The sequence below is a fragment of the Polyergus mexicanus genome, unplaced genomic scaffold (assembly GCF_030449975.1).
Source record: "Polyergus mexicanus isolate NDT 795.1 unplaced genomic scaffold, iyPolMexi1.0 SCAF_27, whole genome shotgun sequence".
Taxonomy (NCBI): Eukaryota; Metazoa; Arthropoda; class Insecta; order Hymenoptera; family Formicidae; genus Polyergus; species Polyergus mexicanus.
The window spans coordinates 1,160,493-1,180,919 of NW_027223347.1; the positions used below are offsets into that span (position 1 = coordinate 1,160,493).

The 20,427-nt window shown below is 33.5% G+C and overlaps 1 protein-coding gene across 3 annotated transcripts in view; it reads right to left on the minus strand.

Annotated features, from left to right (window-relative positions):
- Positions 1-20,427, minus strand: part of LOC138943585 (nucleolysin TIAR) — a 408,695-nt gene that overhangs the window by 226,002 nt on the left and 162,266 nt on the right. For all 3 annotated transcript variants that reach the window (XR_011448501.1, XR_011448502.1, XM_070314544.1), the window contains exon 3: positions 6,203-6,260. Coding sequence is in view for 1 of the 3 variants with exons in the window: in XM_070314544.1 (XP_070170645.1) it covers positions 6,203-6,260 (58 nt within the window). In the remaining 2 variants the exon portion in view is untranslated. The remainder of the gene's footprint in view (positions 1-6,202; positions 6,261-20,427) is intronic.

Here is a 20,427-nt window from a genome sequence, read left to right on the forward strand (position 1 = left end):
TAAAATTTTCAGAATGATTACCTTTATCTAGAATGCACGCGCATCTTTTGCATCTGTTCCAAAGATTTTCTTCCAAGATTGTTCGCTTCGCTATCGGCTTTTGATTACCGAATCAATTTTGTGTCTCTGGATACCGGGACCGAATCCTCGCACTTATTAGCTCATGTATGAGGCCGGTACAAGATTCGATTTCGATACGATACCATATCGTGGTTTACCGATTCCTCCCATCGCATCGGCCATGAGCTGCCCACAAATGCCAACGGCAGGGCTCTTGCCGCACAATGCACCACGAAGGGTCGTTACACCACAAGGTTTGTATCGGGCGGAGGTGGCACGCGGAGGCGCGTATACATATTTGTATGTATATCGCATGCATATACGAGTGTCTGAACGTGGACTTTGATGCAACAGCGTGAACAAAGAGAATTCACGATGCACTTGTCTCTCCTCGGTACATCCTATTTTCTCGGTCCGTTGATCCGCATCGTGTCACCAGTTAAATCTGGAGATTCCTCGCGAATTCACGTACATTAAATATATTTGTTTTCACGTGGCGCGTATGTAAATGAGCAATCTCAAAATCAGTTTATTATAATCGATATCGATCGAACTTACTACTACATACTATACGTAAATTGTGATGGAAATTTTTGTCCCCAAATTCTATTGTTATTTTTAATATTTCTGTAATCTATCGGCGAATCCCAGTAACGACGGATCGCCAACTGAATCAGATTCACAATCGAATCGGGAGATCAATGCTATTTTTACCGAGCTTAAAAATCGCGGCAACGCAAGGAAGAGATGTTTCGATGATGACGCGGAGATAAGGCAGAAGCGAATGGAGAGAATACGAGAAATAGGGCTTGCACCTTGTTAATAACGATAAGAACGGCAGTAATGCGCGTAAACAGCAAAGACGCGTGCGGCTTATCGTTTAAACAGTAAACGTTTCTCGCTGTGGATAAACGGAATATGGAAGTGTGGAACTCGGGGTGTAAACCCTTTGTGTCGATAAGCCTCGTAAATACTGCCACGATTATCCCTTGACGCGATTCATAATGTAGGAAAAACGATGCACGATTACGCAGTCAGCCAGCCAAACCCAATCCAATCCTTTTCGCCACGATACACCAATTCTCTTTCTCCGTTTATCCTTTCCCTATGTATTTTTTAGTGCTGTTTCTTTCTCTCTGCCTCTTCTTCAAGTACCTTTCTTGTTAACAATCAAAATAGAAGAATGAAATGCGTGACACTTTACCCTTTCTTCCATATTTCCATTTTCATACCTGATGACGGATCGGTATCTATCTCTTTCTCCTTTTATCCTTTCCCTGTACCTTCTAGCTGCTGTTTTCTTTTTATCTCTGCTTCTTCTTCAAATACTTTTTCTGTTAACAATCAAAGCAGAAGGATAGAACGGGTAACTTTCCTTTCTTCCATATTTTCTTCTTTTATACCTAGCAACGGATGGGTATCTACTTGTGGGCGCAGAGATTGCTTGTCGCTATTAAAGCGATTGACGTGAAATTGATCTATAATATTGAGGTCACTATCACATAAGAGATTATAAGCAAATTTGCATAGAGATTGAGATAATTGAAATGGCAATTATACAAACTGCGATTATGCAAATGTTTTAGTCGTTTTAAGTTTCGAGCATTGCTAATTTTAATGAATTTTCAATCCCTTTTGTGAGAATATATATTTGCATATATATATATATATATATATATATATATATAGATTTATATATATTTATATGTTATATTTATATATATCATGTAAAATGCGGTTGCGTGTGCCTAATACATAAAAAAATAGAGTTCTCAATTTTTCCTTAAAAGTGTGAAAATCTTCTGTTAATGTCGCAAATAAAATTGTTTTTTTTTTGTTTTAAATAAAAATTATGAAGCTTTACTTACGAGCACGATTGCGTTCTACGATAAATATATTGCGTGACATGTGAAAGTTCAAAATATTTTACCACAATTTGCCGCTTGTAACATTGCCGTTCGTTATGCTTCCGGCCATTTTCGACCGCTATATTCTCATCTTTGCGGAATATACCTCGCATTTGATCTCCTACAATTGCATATTACGACACACGCATAAACGGACGGCTTTAAAGTCACCATCGACCAGCTGGTACTAATTTAAAACTAATACAAAATTTATAATATCGCAGAATTATTTCGCAAACGTCCGTTATATCCGTATATCGTTTGAATCCCTCACGAAGACTACTATCTTTTTGGCTCTTGATCGTGAAATATTATTTGAAATTTCTCGGCCTCGAGATTATAGACGTGTTTAGTTTAGCAAACAATTACTGAAATTTGGGACCAAATTTATATAGGGGTTATTCTTATTTATATTATGTACATATATATACATAGCATGAATTTTAAAATCTACAGTTATAAGAAAAGAGAATTATGGTTCATTACGTAAATAATATGTTAGAGATAAAAAATCTGTACTTTTCGTAAAATATGATGAAAAGATAATAATATAAACAATATTTTCTAGTTTAAAATTTTTTTTTAAATTGAAAAGGAATTTGGAGAGAAATTCTTTAAATTATTTTTATATCGTTAAATAACAAATTTTGTAAAATTTTGAGACAAGTTATTGCGCATAGTTATTCATGTTATAACGTAGTTGCGAATTTTTAGATATTATTACGATTACATTTTTCAATTCGGGGAAAAAAACAAATTTGAATAGAAATAAAAATTTGAGCACAAGGAACAAGTCAAGCAGGCATTTGACACGCGTTAGAATTCCTTCCCTATCTTATCGCATTCTTATGGACAAACATATTCCTATGCGCGACGTAAGAGTCACAACCGCAAGATGTGCGCAGGTGCATCGGAGTTTACTAGCAATCTCTCGCAGAAAAGTAAAACAACCTGTCCCAGTTGCACGACACCCTCGTATCCATTCGTTGGATGCTGTATATATATATGCATGATCGCGAGGGAGATTGCAAAAGTAGACGCGAGTAGAAAGAAGCGGAAGGGAAAGCGGAAAGCGGAGGAAAAAGGTCTGGCCACCCTGTAGCTATACCAGCATATTTACAGAAGCTATAGAAGAGATACGTTTTAGTTTTGCATTTGTCGCCGTGGAGAAAATAATACTTGGAGAGTGCTCGGGTAGGATAGGTAGAGGTACGGCGTAGGTGGATGGCGACGTCGAAGGAAAAAGGGAAGCGGAAAAGGTGATTGTAGGTAGGTAAGAGATACACACGACGGTGGCGAACCGTCGACCGGTGATAGGAAAGAGGACGATACAGGAGAAAGAGATACGAGATTGCCATCTAACCGCGTCAGCGGGTGTGAGTCGAGTTCAAGAGTAAGGGGATGCAGGTAGCAACGAGGGGTGGAGGGCAAAACGACAGGGACTGGGGGATCGGGGGGAGAGACGGCGGGATCGGGTCCCATGTGCCTGTCACGGTTTTACAAGTCCATAAAAAGAGGAATTTCAGACTGAGTTAAATATTGCTGCCGCTCTCACTGAATTTCAAGCACGCACACGCGTACAACCATCGCCGGTACATATGTAATAGGGCGCGCACAGAAACGCGACCGCGCACCTTTTCACACGTGTAACGAGCGCGAGGGAAATGGTAGGGGGAATCTTCCTGAGATATTTATTTGGCCGTCATGCGTGTCTGTTAAATTATTTCAAGCCGCCCGTTTCGCGGCGTGAACGTCGATGCCGAGGGATTTGGATATATAACGGGTGGATTTTATTTATCATTCATATTATTCGCATACTATTATAATTGATAATAAGTTGTGTATTTCAAATTGTATTTCAATTTGTAAGTTTGTCTTGTGTCTGTCATTTCGGGGACTAAAGAATATTTTCGTATAAAAAAAAAAACCTTAATTCATCCGGCTTGCTGTGTAATCCGCGTTCATGTCAACCTTCCTATGCGCGCAAGCGTATAGAGATTGTTGGAAGAAAGTCGTTATGACGGATTTCGTGGTTTATGGCTGATTCCCCAAGGTACACAGACACAGGAAGCAAAAGAGATTATTACAAGGGACGTACGCTAATCCCGAACTATCGCTGTACCGGACAGCCTTACGCATACAAGTTATTTCAGAAATACATGAAACGGTTACACCAAGTCTCATCTTACTGAATATCCTATGCTTTATCTACACATACACAAAGGCTGAAACAATAAATTAAGTAAAATTATAATTGTGCATTTGAAAATCCACGATGAAATTTTTAAGATTTCTCGTAACTATGCTTGTAAGAAATTTATGTGACATTTGTTATATATTTTTATACATTATTCATTATTATACATTATTCATTGCTATATTGTAATAATTGTTACTCGCTTTACGTCAGAGTATCTGTCCAATCTAGAAATAGAATTGCAGATATCCATTGTCACGATGGATAATCAATTCTGAATTCTTTGCCAATTGAATCATATTCGTTGTGCGTTTCAGTAAGAAATGTTGTGTTCCAACGATTTCTCTCTTTTCAACGATAAGAAAACTGGAGCATGTTTTATTGACACTGAAAACTATTCAGTGCCACAAGATGCTAGAAAATCTATTTCTAACACGTTGTATCGAATACAGAAGCTATAATGGCTTGTCGGATCGTGACGATCCGCGAAACTGGCATTGCTGTATATTATAGGTATATATGAATTTAGATACTATCCAAAACACATATTCTTATTTTACCTATACGGTTACCTATAAATCTCATGAAACTTGTTTTTCTCTATTTTTGTCTTCTATGTTGTCAAAAATTTGAAATAAAAGTAATACGATAAAATAATAGTAATGTCGTTATATAATATAATATACATAATTGGTACAAAAAAATATAGAATATTTGAAACAATATTTGTATCTATTATCAATTTTTTTTATTTTACGAAATTGTATCGTACATTAAAATTTCTGCGTAGAAGATTTTGTTCTCAATGTTAATAATGGTTTATAATATAAGGATTTCGAACATCAATTCACATTAAACATTCGATTCAATTAAACATGCGAGTAATTGTAGTTGCGTAAAATCAAAGTAGAATCAATGTTATCAATGATGTATTTAATAAATGGTTTTTTAGTAAAATATTAATTTAATGTCACTGGTATTGAATTATTTTATTCCAGTATGCGTAAATTAGTTTAATTTTTATTCCATGATAATTGGCTTTGTGAAATAATCATTAAAAGATAAAAATATGATAAAGGTTTTATAAAAGCACGATTTTATATAAAACATTTTATACATAAAATAAATATCTTCTTGCAAGATTGTGATATATGAATCGTCGATGAATATGTGAATTATGTAATTTATATCGAGAAAATAAAATTGAGATAATAGTAAAATAAGAAAAATACGGATTTGAAATATTTTTGAGAATACGATATAGCTATTACAACAGTACTAATATATGTACTTTTAAATTTTAGTGAGCATTCTGTAACATTGATCTACAATTGCAAATCATTGTAGTATTGACAAGAAAATGATTTATAAAATTGTGTTATAAACAAATTAGAGATATAATGAATTAATTGTCACGAATAAAAAATAAATGCATATATTTTATAAAGATATGTGTATTTTAATAGAATCGAGAGAACAAGTGTATTGTATTAATATAACAATGTAAAAACTAATGAAATAATAAATAAACTATAATACTTCATTTAATTTTAATCGAGTAGTAATAAATTTCTATTAAAAATTTCGTAAATTAGTATGGATATTACTGCTTTATTAATGTTATAAATAATATTAGATTATCATAGAGATGTGTTTGTCGATCGAATCTGTATTTGAGCATTTGATGAAGGGTTGATATAAACATTCTGTGTAATTCTCATTTACCCAGGATAACTCCTTTTTGGTGTTGGAATTTTCATTTCCGTCAATGTACAATATTACTATTTAATGAAAATTTCCTAATATATTTGCGTAATATGTATCTCATATAATTTACCAAAAATTCAATCTGCGATCAAAAATGGCTTTAAAAATTCTCTCGTAGAATAATTCCCTATTCTGTCTAATTAGTGCGCAAATGCCACAAGTCAAGCAAGTATAGGATCAAAGGTAAAATGTTAAATATTTAAGGCACGATGTTAAATTTTTTTTTTTTCTTTCGTGTGAAGACGATAATCTGAAAATTGGGTGTACTTACTGCTCGTATCCTGCTTTGGTTGGTTACCCGGCGACGTCGCCCAGTTAACTTTCATCTCCTGAAACATTTAAAAAGGAGAACATAGGTTTAACATGCTACAATATATAATATTGCAAAAGAGAAACACCATTTTTCAAGCTTAAAAATATATATGCTATGTAGGCAAAATTGGCGCGTTAAATGTTGATTAACATATAACAATCCGGCTTAGATTTATAAATTTATAATTTTTTCTATAGTGAAGAATTTTTTGATACAATCGAAAATTTAATCTTTATATCAACATTTCACATATATAAATTTTGTTTAATATATAAAACGCCGATAAAAGAATTTATATGTATTTATAGCAAAAAAAAGGGATAAAAAAGAATAATTACTTTTTTAACTAAATAAGTTTAAGTAATCAAAATAGTCAAAATAATTTAATTTGATTATTTATTCTGAAATATTTACGAAGTGACGATTAACTTCTTGATAATACCAATAAATATGTGTCATATTAAATGATGCCCATTGAAGTTATTATCAAATTTTATTGTAGTATCGTTCTTAAATTATTTTATATTTCTGCATTGCAATTGATTTTTAAAGCTACAGAAATTTCTTAAACAAACTTAGAAGAGAATCGATCACACATTACTTCTAAATCGGATCTGCAGATTCCGGTAGCGAGGAAGTGGTTTCACTTTGGAGAAGACGTCGGGCGGCGGAAATGGGACGTGTCGGGTATCGTCGAGTCCTAACAGATGCCGTAAACTGGATTCTTTATGCATCGTCGTATACCGGCTCGTAGTGTCGCAGATATTCGATAGATAGTAAAAGTCATTTCGTTGGAGCCGATCGCGTCTCGAGAAAAAATGAAGACACGTAAAACGCTGCGAGATCCATGAACGAGTCGCGGAATAAGTTTTGTCGTATTGAATTTTGTGATGTTTGCAAAATGCCAATGATTAACTCACAATCAGACAAGCAGCTATCATTACGTATTGTAGCATTCATCATTGATTTGATATTCCCCTTTGTCAGAATATTTAACACAGAGAATACACTACGAACGATATTGACAAAATAGCATTGTTCTTTCAGATACTACTGTGCGCAATGTGTCTTTTGTAAAATATTATTAGCAATTAATAAGACTTTCGGGAAAATTCCATGTAAAAACATATATTGAGCTCGTAGATATATTATATTGTATATTTGTTCGTTGTAAAAAATTCTTATTTTAATATAGGTTTTTTTCTTACGAGAAAAATGTAACGTTACTTGTTATCATGAAAATATCTTTGCCATTAGTAATATATCAAGCATTTTTTATTTTTTATCTATATATAAATTTTATTAAATCTTTAAAATCATTTGGAAATGCTTCAGCCGCAATCCCATTCTCTACGTAATCAAATTGTCGATTAATAGTGATAGATTTCACCAAAATGATATAAGCAGAAAATATTTAGTAAAATGTTACTGCTGAATATATACCGCGAATAATAAAAGTCACGTGCACGATACGTAGAAAATGTGAACTGGATTAATGGAAGAATGGTGTCACCAACGTGGACGATACACTGGCGATATCAGTACGTGTTAATTCGGTACACGCAACCCGCGTGGCGTTGATATTGAATCGTTACTTTTCATTTTCTTGGCCGTTGGCACAGCCGGACTCTCGGCGTCGTTTGTGCAGCCTTGGACAGTTATTTAACTTTTCTGGATTATGAGAGTTTATGAAATTGACGCATAAGCTAAGATAGAAACGTGTTTTAAAACGCAGTAATTTTAGAGTGACGATATTATTTTAACAAAAAACACACATATTTAAATTATTAATATTTTAAATTTTTATATTTTAATTTGAACGTTTTTATTAATTATATTTAGAATAATTTATAAGTATAAATTAGAGTAATATCTTATTAAAATATATAAATTATATTCAGTTAAACAAGATTTATAAAATTGCACATTTTTTATTTTTGAATTAAAATAATAATAAGACGGTTTATAAAATATTAGAATGCACAAAATATTGTATTAAAAATGTCTTTTAATATAAAAATGCGAATATATTGATTAATGAATCGATGAATTTATTGACAATTTTTTACTGATAATTTTTGAAAGATCAGTTTTAGCGATGCATGAACTTGATATGGTGCAGTTAGATGTAATTAACAGTTTGCAGTTACTGTATATGTGTAATAAAAAAGAGTTTTGTTACGGAATAGAGGAGGAAAAAAAATTCGTGATTATTAGATCTTCATGAATTATATACATACTAAAATTATTATAATATAGATTATTATATGATTTAGTGTGTCGTTGTCCGATTTAACTATTCGTGGGATTTACTTCTCCAAATAGACATATTTTTCGTAATTTCGCAGACTCGCATTTGCATGTTGATGCTAGATACACTCCTCTAAAATCGATATAATGATAATTGAACCGAATTATAGAGAAATGTGCAAACAGAGGCAAAATACTCAGTCTCGCTTGATAAAGCATTTACGCCAACGTGCAATGCTTTGTACGATTACCAGCCAGCCGCGCATCGTAAACTATTTTACAAAATATATTTGGAAGCGCGGCATTGGGGGGAACGCCACAACTAAACGGTAAACTAACCGTAGCAAATAGTCTGTCAGATAGTATATCGGATATCAGTATGTGTATAGAAGTTAAATAAACATTATTGTGTACGTTCATTATGTATAGTAACGTTAATATAAATTATTTCTAACTGATTAATAGTTACTTATAAATGTGTCAGGGAATAATTGCAAGGAATTTCTCTAACAGATACAACAAAACATACTTCTGCTGTCTTGTTATTTCGATACACAATGCTCAACCACGTTTCTTCCCGGGATTTTTGCCGGACTAGTTATTCCAGAAAAGGAAAATGACGAGAACAAGTAACGTTAACGCCGAGGAAAACCGCGGCGCGGAAAAGTGCGGAGAATAAGGTATACGAGGTGGGGGAATAAGTAAGTAAACGAGTGACTATATAAGTGAGGAAGTAACTCTGGTAAGTAAGTTAGAACAGGACGAACGCGCGTGCGAGTGCCCAAGACGGTCGGTATGCGAACACGGGGCCCGCAGTGTGTCTGCAGCAATTTGCAACTTTTAATAGTTAGCCGAGGCTGCGCGAGGTCGTCTACCGGTCCAGAGCCCGTTGTTTTATGGTTTATACAGGAGGAAAGCAAGTTTACATATCGTAGTTTTGAACAGTTAATGCACACGCGCCTTATGCTACGCGAGCCACCATCTTCCGCCATATTTATATGAAGGGTGAAGTTTCTTGTCCGATACACCACTCTCTCGTATTACCTCACGCGTATATCCAAACTTGCGGTGTTTTTTTAAATAATCTGTTCGCGAAATAAGACCGACCGGGCATTTCAGCTGCCATACAGAATGAGGGACTATCGATACCCATGTATGCTTGTCAAGTAATCGCGTATGGGCGAGCATTATGAGTTTTCTCTGAGTCTGATTAATAATAAAATCTCTTAAGATTTCCTAAATTTAATTAGCATTTAGATTCTTTACACAAAGATGCACTATCTTATTTATTTAAATAGAAACTATATTCTCTTGACTTGTATTAAATATAGTCATTCGTATGTGTTGTGTGTGAACGATAAGAATATATTATTTTAAATAAATAGTAATGCGTCTTTGTCAAGAATTTAATTGCTAATCGAATCTAAAAAAATATTAAGAAATTTTATAATTGATCATTGACGTTTTTTATACTGTAAATTAATTAATAAATATAGAGTTGTCTAGAGTTAAAATAAATTAAAATAAATGAGATATAGTTTGGCGTATTTTTAATTTTTACATGGTTTATTAAAAGATATGATAAAAGAAAAGCTCAATAAAAGCACAAAAAGTAATTAATGTTACAACAATATATAATGGTAAAATAAAATTAATTAAACGTAGGAAATTTTTGAATTATTAATAATAATATTAAAATGTATCGAATAAACAAAAAAATACAGTATAGTTAATTATTTTATCATTTCACTAGGTATTATTCTCATATTGTATAACAGAAATTCCAAATAATTCTGATATTATGATTTTATAATGAAACGTGTCAATATTCACGGATGGAATTAACACAAAATTTTTTTATCATCTGTATATCATCGAATAAACAAAATGGAAAAATTTTTTAGTCGGTCAGGTGCGAGATTTTTTCTGCCTTTCGCAGTCTACACACACGAGCGCGCGCGCACACACACATACACAGTGAATCTATATATACAATATTAAAAATGGAAAATCTCTTGTCTACATACTATCGAACTGCCGTGTAGAATATCGCGCAGAGATATTGCGTATTTCGACATTGTGAAAAGTGAAACGTGGCACTTTAATGCAAGCCTTAGATCGCAGTAGGAGAGCGATTACATATTACAGACGTGAAAGTTGAGTTATTGCGAGCGAGCATCGGCAGGAAATCGGGCAGAAATTGCAAGCAGCTGCACTTTTGACCTTAGCCGTGCAGTCGTCTGCCGGTCAGATATTTATTGTCCTATTATCGTGATTGATGCACAGTTGGCTGCCCACCGGCCAGTGGTATCTTATATAAGTACATTTAATGGGGTAAGGCCGTTTCGAATCTTCGTATGGTATGACGAAGGGCACCGGTCTTATATTGTCGTTTAATGTTATGGTCGACGAGGCGACCAGTACGGTGGGGTGGATTTTTAACGTTTTCTTACTTATGCCTTCTTATTTTCGAGCCACATGGCGCCATTAGTCGACGCGGCACTAACGTTTCTCGCCTGCTGCGGTAATAAGTCACGGGAATGCTATCGTAAGAAATTTACGGAACATTCGCTTACTTTCCGCGCGTACGAGACTCATACTCGTAAACGGGGTCTTTAGTAAACCCCGTGACAATCCTCCGTGTCGGCTCAATCGTTAATTGCGCTGTAAATATCGGTACTTTGAATGCTCGAGGTATATTAATCTTGCTCGTTTTTAATTCTGATTTAATTGATTCTTTTTACCATCGCGTGAACACACGCGACGACTGTTTTATGCGAAAAAGAAGCCCAAGTGTTCTCGCGAAATCTCGTTTAATATTGCCAAGCATTACTTTCGAGGAAGCTAACTTTTTTTACACTTTGTTGTATCGCGAAGATTATCTTCCACTTTCTTTTACACCATCTCTTCCGCTGTTAAAACATTATGTAGTACAGGGAAATTAAAAGAATGTGGTTCATTGTACATCGTAATTTAAATTTATCATTAATTTATGGTAATACGGATTTAAAATCGATCATTGATCACATTTATACACGAGCCAAATTTTATAAAATTATTTTATAAAATGCATTTAATGAAAATTATAAGATTTTTCCGTTTAAAAAAATTTTAATAAAGAAATTAATACGCGAGCAATATTTTAATATATACTCATTCATAAGTATGCATTAAATTAAAGTAGAAAAAGAAAAAGAAAAGTAATTTACAAAGAGAGAGAGTTGAATTTTTCTTAATGCTGTGTATTGTATTTTAATGGTGTATAAATGTATATTTCAGTAGTATTTTAATTAAATCTTTCTCACTATATATATATATATATATATATGTGCTCTAGTGTTTAATAACTGTTATGAATGATGAGGAAAAACGATATCGGGTATAATGGCGAATCGATAAATCGCGTATTATGTTAATTACTAATTAACTGTAATAGGAACGAAAACAAATAAATTGTACATTTGCACATTACGACAGTTAGGACAATCGATTTTCTGTCGAGACATTGTAAGCAGAAAATTGATTTATAATGACGTCACTTTCGGTACGACCGCAATAACCGCTACGGTTTCGATAGTGCTTGAATTTCAATTTGTCTATTATTAATTGATTATGCTGATTGTATATGAAATCGATACTGTATGGTTCAGTGACAATTTATGAGTTATCCTAATTAATGCAAACGCTCATAAATATGCAGATAGATCAAGTAATCTTAACAATCATTTTCCCAATTCTATTACGATTACATTTGATTCATGGAGCAATAACGCAAGCTCGTTTATTTATATCGCATAAATAATAATAATTATTATTATTTTGTGAAAAAGTGAGAGAAAAATTTTGTATTTTCTACATATATTATGGAACATAGCATTCTTTTTTTAAAAACATTGTTATTTATAACAAAATTATTATTGTTATATTATATATGACAATAATTATTATATATATTGCTTGTTTCTCATAAAATGATAAAAAACTTATGAAAAGCTGGTATTACACAAAGCTGATTCTGTAAAAAATGAATAAAGATGTAAAAACGAAGAATATGCGAACTTAAGACAAAACTGTTGCAATACTATTCCGCGTAGAGAGTTTTCAAGAAGATCTTTCCATTTCGTTTTTATTGTTTTGTTTACTTGCAAGTTTTTAATTTTCATAATTGGATAGTCGGATTCCTTTGTTCCACCACACAATTTTAGTTTCTGCCATGTTTTTTATTAAAAATTAAAAATGTGTATATAATTTTATAATTAATTATTCAATTGTTTAATTACTTAATTATCTAATAAAATATTTTTTATTATGTGTATCTTACTGATGCTAGAAATACAAAATAATTCTTCTCATTTTGTTAGATATTTTTATATTATTCATCTATTTTTCTTATCTTTCTATTATCTATTCTTTTCTAATAAGATTGTATATATGTGTTTGCAATAGAAGCTTTCTAATCTTTTTCTCGAAAAAAGTGTGTATGTGTTTGTATTGGTGTAATATTATATATGTGTATAATTTAAAATCTTGAAGATACTGTACAGTATTATTTCTTACGATGAAAAATATTTTTATTGCGTACATACATTTCTCTACCAAGATTTAGTTGCCATGAGAAACATGCGATTTTGTTGCTCTATGCGTTTTAATTCTTAAATAATACTTTTATTAAGTTGATACCTTTGACATCTTAGCGAGGTTCATCAACTAGCTACATTAATATAGATTACATGATGAATAATTATTACAGAACTATTACAAGTAATTAAATGTGTGTTGCAAAACTTTACTTAATAAAAATATCGGAAGAAACTAACGTACAGAACTACTTGTTACATTTGTAATAATACATTATATACTTAAATTTTGAAGTTTTAATTAGAGTTGAAATTTATTATTAATTCTGTTACATATTCACAAAATTGCCTCTAACTAAAATCGTATCCATCTTTTTATTCACGTTGGCTATAAGTCAACGGCAGTACGCTCTATGTTACTGCGTCGGACAGTTCCGTGATTACAGCTGCATCCCCAAGTACACGTGTACGCTACGAAATCCAGAAGCGTTTTAGTACGTCAAGTTTTCCCCTGGTTTTCTATTTATTCATTGACCAAACCGTTTACCCCACACGGACAGTGTCGCTCGTGCGCGCACGATAAGTTTCCTTCCGGCTTTCTTGCTCGAAAAGTTAAGGGAACAGCACCAAATCCCTCGTGCATACGGCCGCACAAGCGTTTGTTTCGAATGCGGGTGTTTGCCGCATACGTGTACATCATGGCGGAGTTTTAGTCGGTGGTCGGATAGGCGATATACACGAGATAGAGAAAGAAAGAGAGAGAAAGGGAGAGAAAGAGAGTGCGAGGAACGATGAGGAAGAAAGGAGAGAGCCTCCCTCAGGTTAGTTTTTGCTTGTGTTTATGCGAAGACGATGTAGTCGTTGCGATGGTGATAGTGGTCTCGTTGTTGCACGAGCGGACGCACACTTCTCTGTGTGTAGATGAAGGAATATTTCGCCACACCGCACTAACCTATGATATATGATTATTCCGCATGCCCTCCCTTCGTATCTTATTATATATTACCGTGACGCTACCGCGTATACAACCTTAGCTCGCTTAGTTTGGCTATCTTGAGAACCGAAGTGGCTTCCGTTTGTCTGCCGCGGGTCCGTCTGCCTTTTGTCGGGGTGCATTTGAATGCGAGAATCACGATTATAGATGAGATGTCAAATAGGAGAATACAAAGGCCGAGAGAGAGGATGAAATATGAAAGAAATATGTACAGCATTTAAAGTATAAGAGAATAAAAATATAAGGCTGACTAAACTAAATTTTTATCAATTTTTAAAGAGTTTTTGAAAATATAATTCACATAGTTCAATATAAATATGTAAAACTATTAATTTTTTTACTTTTTGTTTGCTTTATTCTCTATTTATATTATTAGATAATTCTGATCTAATTTGTCAATATGTATCGTGCATAAATTCTCTTAAAGCTTTCATGTAATTTTGATAATTATTCGGTTATCGATTCTGTTTTATGCGCAAGCGTTGATTTAAGCGCCTTCTTGATGTGTTTGTGGATTACAAACTCGCTTGTCGTATATTTAATCGAATGCCAAACGCGTCGTTTTTGTATTCTCTTTCGCGAGTAATTGCTACATGATTTCAAATAATCTTTTAAATGCCTGGCAGCGATCACCCTGATGTAACGGTAAACGAAATTCTCAAAATTTAACCATATTATATATATATATATATGTGTGTGTGTGTGTAACGTTAATAAAATTTGATAAGTCTGATAAATTAATATAGCATTGATGCAGACATTGTTACAGAAACGATATTTGTAATTTATTTAGACAATTTTTAATGGTTTTCATATTATAGTAGCATAAAAAAAAAATAAAAAAAGATAAAAAAATAAAATACTAAAATTTATTTAAATAATATTTTACGAATTATCCATACTTCTGTGTATGTATTTTCATTTATTTCATCATTGGGTAGTATTGTATGCAGGAGAATAATAACGAAAATTTGTTTAACGGAACCTTCATTTCACGGAGAAATTTACAATTACTCTTTAGGGAAACATCGGTTTGTGTACAGTAGGTCACCAGTAAATATGCATTCCATGCATATTCGAGATCAACCATAGCTTAAATAATAAAAGATCAATCCCCGTATATTACTTTCCACTAGCATGTCCCTTGATACGTGAGTTATGCGTAAACCATTTCAAAGCATGTTTGATCCTAAATGATATAGGAGCAGAAACAACTTATTTTTTAAGAAACAACTACATACGTGATCGAATATTTATGGCAGGAAATACAGCTCATTAGTTGCTAAATATTTTAGATAGTTTAAGACGGCATAAAATTAGATACGTCAACACGATTTTTTGTGATTATTTTTTATGTGTGATTTTACTTTGAAAAATTTAAAAAATTTCGCTATAATGTTTTTCATGATTTGTCTGAAGATTAATCCATTCAAATTTATAAGAAGAAGATACTATATTTCATTACATATTTTCGAATTTTTTGAAACAAATAGATATGTTCGTAAAGTGGATTGTTTAGGGAATAAGGCGGGGAGATTCAGAAAATAGCCTTAACCATCCTTGTTCATCAATTGAATTTTGCATGTTACACTCTCGGTGATTCGCGTAAAACGCAGTTTGGCCATAGTTGCTTCAGTAGCTCGACGACGAACGATGCGCTAGGCATTCCTGACAGAAAGCATGTACGCGTTCCCTAAGGTTAAGCGAGAAGGTTGGCGCAAGCTTTTGGCGGAAGCCTCTCGTCGTGAACACCTGTCCTGTGGAATGTGTTCCTTTTCAAGTGGCTCTTCGTCTCGCAAAACATTCTAAACCTATGCTTCGAGAGTCGCTCCACGTGCATACGCAGTCGGAGAGGAGAGTGTTTATTCCATCCGAGAAATGTATTTTCTGAATCCACGGATCATATGATGCCCTATCATTTCCACACTACCTTGCGGTAGATAGCTTGGTGCGCTTTTTTATAGTAGTTTCCCCTGTAGGCTTAATCCACTCTCAATATTTAATGTAAAAATTCGAAATGTCCTCTCTCTCGTACGCATAGTTATCTACGGCAAGGTGGAGTGGAAATGATAGGGCATCACTGTCTTGCCGTCGAAAAAACAATTCGAGAGGATAATTATTTAATAATTATCCTCTCGAATTGTTTTTTCGATGGTAAGACAGTGATGCCCTACCATTTCCACTCTCAATATTTAATGTAAAAATTAGAAATGTTCTCTCTCTCGTACGCATAGTTATCTACGGCAAGGTGGAGTGGAAATGATAGGGCATCACTGTCTTGCCGTCGAAAAAATAATTCGAGAGGATAATTATTTAATAATTATCCTCTCGAATTGTTTTTTCGACGGCAAGACAGTGATGCCCTACCATTTCCACTCTCAATATTTAATGTAAAAATTCGAAATGTCCTCTCTCTCGTACGCATAGTTATCTACGGCAAGGTGGAGTGGAAATGATAGGGCATCACTGTCTTGCCGTCGAAAAAACAATTCGGGAGGATAATTATTTTCGGGCGCGGTGACATCGCTCGTCACTCGATGCGTGATAATTATTTTTCGGCGCGGTGTCGCTCGCCGCTCGCTGCGTGACTCGGCTCTCTCGTTCAGCTGATATTTCCGACGCTAAGAGATATAAACAAGTAAGTTAATTTGCATTTCTATCGATTCCGACCTACCGCTTCCCACGCGCTTATTGGCTCAGACATTTTAATTAATAACATAATAATTATTGCGAATTTAGCAAAATGGTATAGGACTTTTCGCTTCAGGTTGACCCGATCTATCTCCACTTTTCGTTTGGCTACTTACATGTCGGACACCCTGTATATGAAATATATGTATATATATATATATATACACATACATTACATTATATATTACTGTAAGGTAAATTATTATTGCGTTACATTTTTTGCTTTATTAGGCGTTCTTAACTTACTGTGACAGGTCTGACCAAAGATATAGATGTTCTACTGGCAAAGACGCATGATCGCGCGCTTCCGTTTATATTAACTACGATCTATCTTAATCCTATTTTGTGTTCTTTTCAATTTTACGAATAGCTATAATTTTGCACAGAAAATTAATATATGCTGAATAATAATTTCCTATTCAGATTGTGTATTAAAATACGAATTGTAGAGTCGAGTGATTCATGGAATTCGGAAATATCGCGCGTTTAAGTGCGGGAGTGTCGTTCAAAGTATCGCACATCCAAGTGCGAGGATGTCTTTCAAAGTGTCGCGCGTGTGAGTCAATGAATCTTGATGATCCTAACGATACTGACAATTTAAAACGAGGAGCAGATCTAGGAGGCCAAACAAACCTGAGGTGTATATAAATTATTATTTGTACACTAATTATTTATATTTATCGTGCGATTAAACGCTGTTAATCACGTAATTCGATGGATTGATTGAATCTTTCGTTTTAAACAATGTACATATCTAACAAACAAGCGTAATAGCTTACAGTCGCGTAATATCTGCATGCAATGATCAGCCGGCAATAAAAGTTTTCTCTTTTTTTCTAATCTAATTAGAAATCGAGCTAGAAGGGATACGAACAGGAGATTCTATATTAATCGCGAAAAATTTTTTATATAAATTATCTTTTTCAAAAAATATTTTCTAAGAAAAATAAAACACCAAGTATGTGTAAATAAATATCTTATTATTTATTTTTTTTTAATTTTTATTTGTTAGATACAAATTTAAATATTTTTTACTTATTTGACATGTGATTTTTTATCCTTTCTTATTTTAGTATGTTTGACACTGCAGAATTTTTCCACGTATCTATAAGATGCTATTTCTTTTATCATGCTTTGAACGTGTAAAATATATATGAATAGGAAACTATTTGCGAATCAAGATTGCTGTGGGATTTCTTCGCTTGTATGTTTAAAGCCCGATAGAATGCATATATCGTCATTTATTGCTTGGCTAAAGTCAAGGAACAAAAATAAGTTTACCCAAGAACTGTGTCTCGGGGAATTGAATTCGAACATTCTGTTTAACTTTAGTTGATCGACTTCAATTTATTTGAACATAAACGAAATATTTTATCAGATAATAACAAATTGTAGTAAACTAAAAAGCTTTCAGATTACGACAGTAAAATATAGCTAGAAAGAAAACTTTTCTGTGTGTGCGAAAAATTATCAAAGTAATAGCAACGAGAGAAGTTTATTCTGTCTCTAGTTTATTCTGTCATTGCTATCAATTAAACGCACTATTAAGTTTTCATTCTTTCTCTATGACTCTTAAAACTTTTAAAGATAAACTTTTCTATTAAAATCATATAATCAATTATAGTGCAATGATAGCGCTTTTCCTTGTAATATAACATAATTATAGAAATCATACATTTCGTTTCTTGAACAGGTCTAAGAATATATATAACTTTATATCATAATTGTTTCTAATGATTGTTACAATAACGAAGATATTATATCAAAGATATTAAGTTGCATAGAAATTATCTGTTTAGATTCCCATAGATGAAACTTACGATCTTTTGAACTACTATTTATAAAAATTGTAACTATTTATATATTGATGTCATTCGAAATTAATATGCATAATCATTAATTAGTGTGTTATATATATATCGTTAATAATTAATAAAATGTCGTTGGTATATTTACCCGGGATGACTGATCTCTTCAAGTTTGTTAAGGATCTCTTAAACATACCTTTTTTTAACGAGACTTAGAGAACAAGGAAGCAAGACAAGCCAAGGCGAGAACTTTAAAACATTCGCATGTACTTTTAACAGCCTTTTTCCAGAAGGATGCTGACAGTGGATAACTTCTTTGTTTCTTTCTTCAGCTCTCTCTTTTTTTCTCTCTTTCTCTCTTTCTTGTCTTCCCCTTTAGCAGCCGCACGAAGAAAAGGCGACAGCAGCGAACAAGTCTTTGAGTGGCAGCGTCAAGGGGAAAGGTGGCGAATGCAGCAGTTACGGGAGTCAAACGCCGAATACTTCCGTCGATATTTAAATTCCGCGTCAGGACGACGACGAAACCGGCATAGACGGGTCACGGGCGTCGTTTCTCTGACTTTGATCCCCTTGGTAATTACATTCTTTCGGTTCGAAAGCTGTACAGAGAGAGCCTCGAGACGTCTTCGCCGTGGTACTTTTCCCAAAAATCTCTTCTCCGTTTCCCTTCTCTTGTGGCATACATGTATGTAAACCGCGCGCACCAGCCCGCACCTTTGTGCACGACGACACGTATTCGCATGCCATGGATCCTGCCATGTAATCCTTTCCTTACATAAGGATATTGGTCTCGCACGTTTTACAACGAATTCTTGTGCTCTTTTCAAATATTATAATTGGGATGCTGTGCACGTCCTATTTCCTTTTACGATGCATGACGTATAATCTTTGAAATTATATTCAATAATTAAAATCAAATATTTATCAATAATTTAAATCACAGAGAAAGAGAGAAACCTACACATAGAAAGTGATAGAGAGAGAGAGAGAAAGCGAAAAAGAGAGAAATTAGAGGCGATTGTAACAATTTGTAATAATTTAAATTTTTAATTATTTGTATAATATGATTTCGATTTGCTCTTGTTACATTTGACTCTTAGTTTGGCTCACGTAGAGAAATAAAATCGTATAGTATTCTCGTTGTGATTAAGTTAGACAGCTAATACAGATAGCCGCTATAATGCCGCGAATGGTTATTATTATTTCTCGATCTTATGATATCTGCAAAGCTCGTAATCGCTCACAAATTGCAAGAGCCAATGCAATGTAGCCATTTTTTGTAATTTAGATAACCGAAACTATACTGTAGATGTATATAATCGTCTCGTAAGCGTCACTTAATAACGCAAAGTTTATCGCGTAATTGATTTCCTATCAATTGTGAGTAAACTTCCACTTAACAATGTAATCTCACATACATTATTTTTCTTAAAAATCGATAACATTTGCCGATAATATAGTCGCATAATAAGTAGCGCATATCGAGTTGCGGAAAACAATAATGATAATTTTCAAATATAAGAATAAATTATGCGTGTTTTAAGCTGTATGTCATTCGCAGTAAGGTATTAGGACGAAACGATTGTTTCGATGTGTATGTCGCAGTGCGGGATCCAATACTCCGACTTCCCTTGGGATTATCGATTTACGAGTTTTCCACCTGGGCAAAGAAAAAGTTTAAAAAGGCTAAGAAAGTTCCTAACCATTATCTTTTCTCTGTCAGACGCGCAATATGATATCGTTAAGAGTTGACATAAACTTCGCAAGTGAGTTTATCGTTGTGTATGTAACGCAAAATATCTTACTATAATTATCTATTTAGAGATATTTAAATTAATAATAAAGAGAGCAAGATGTTTTGTC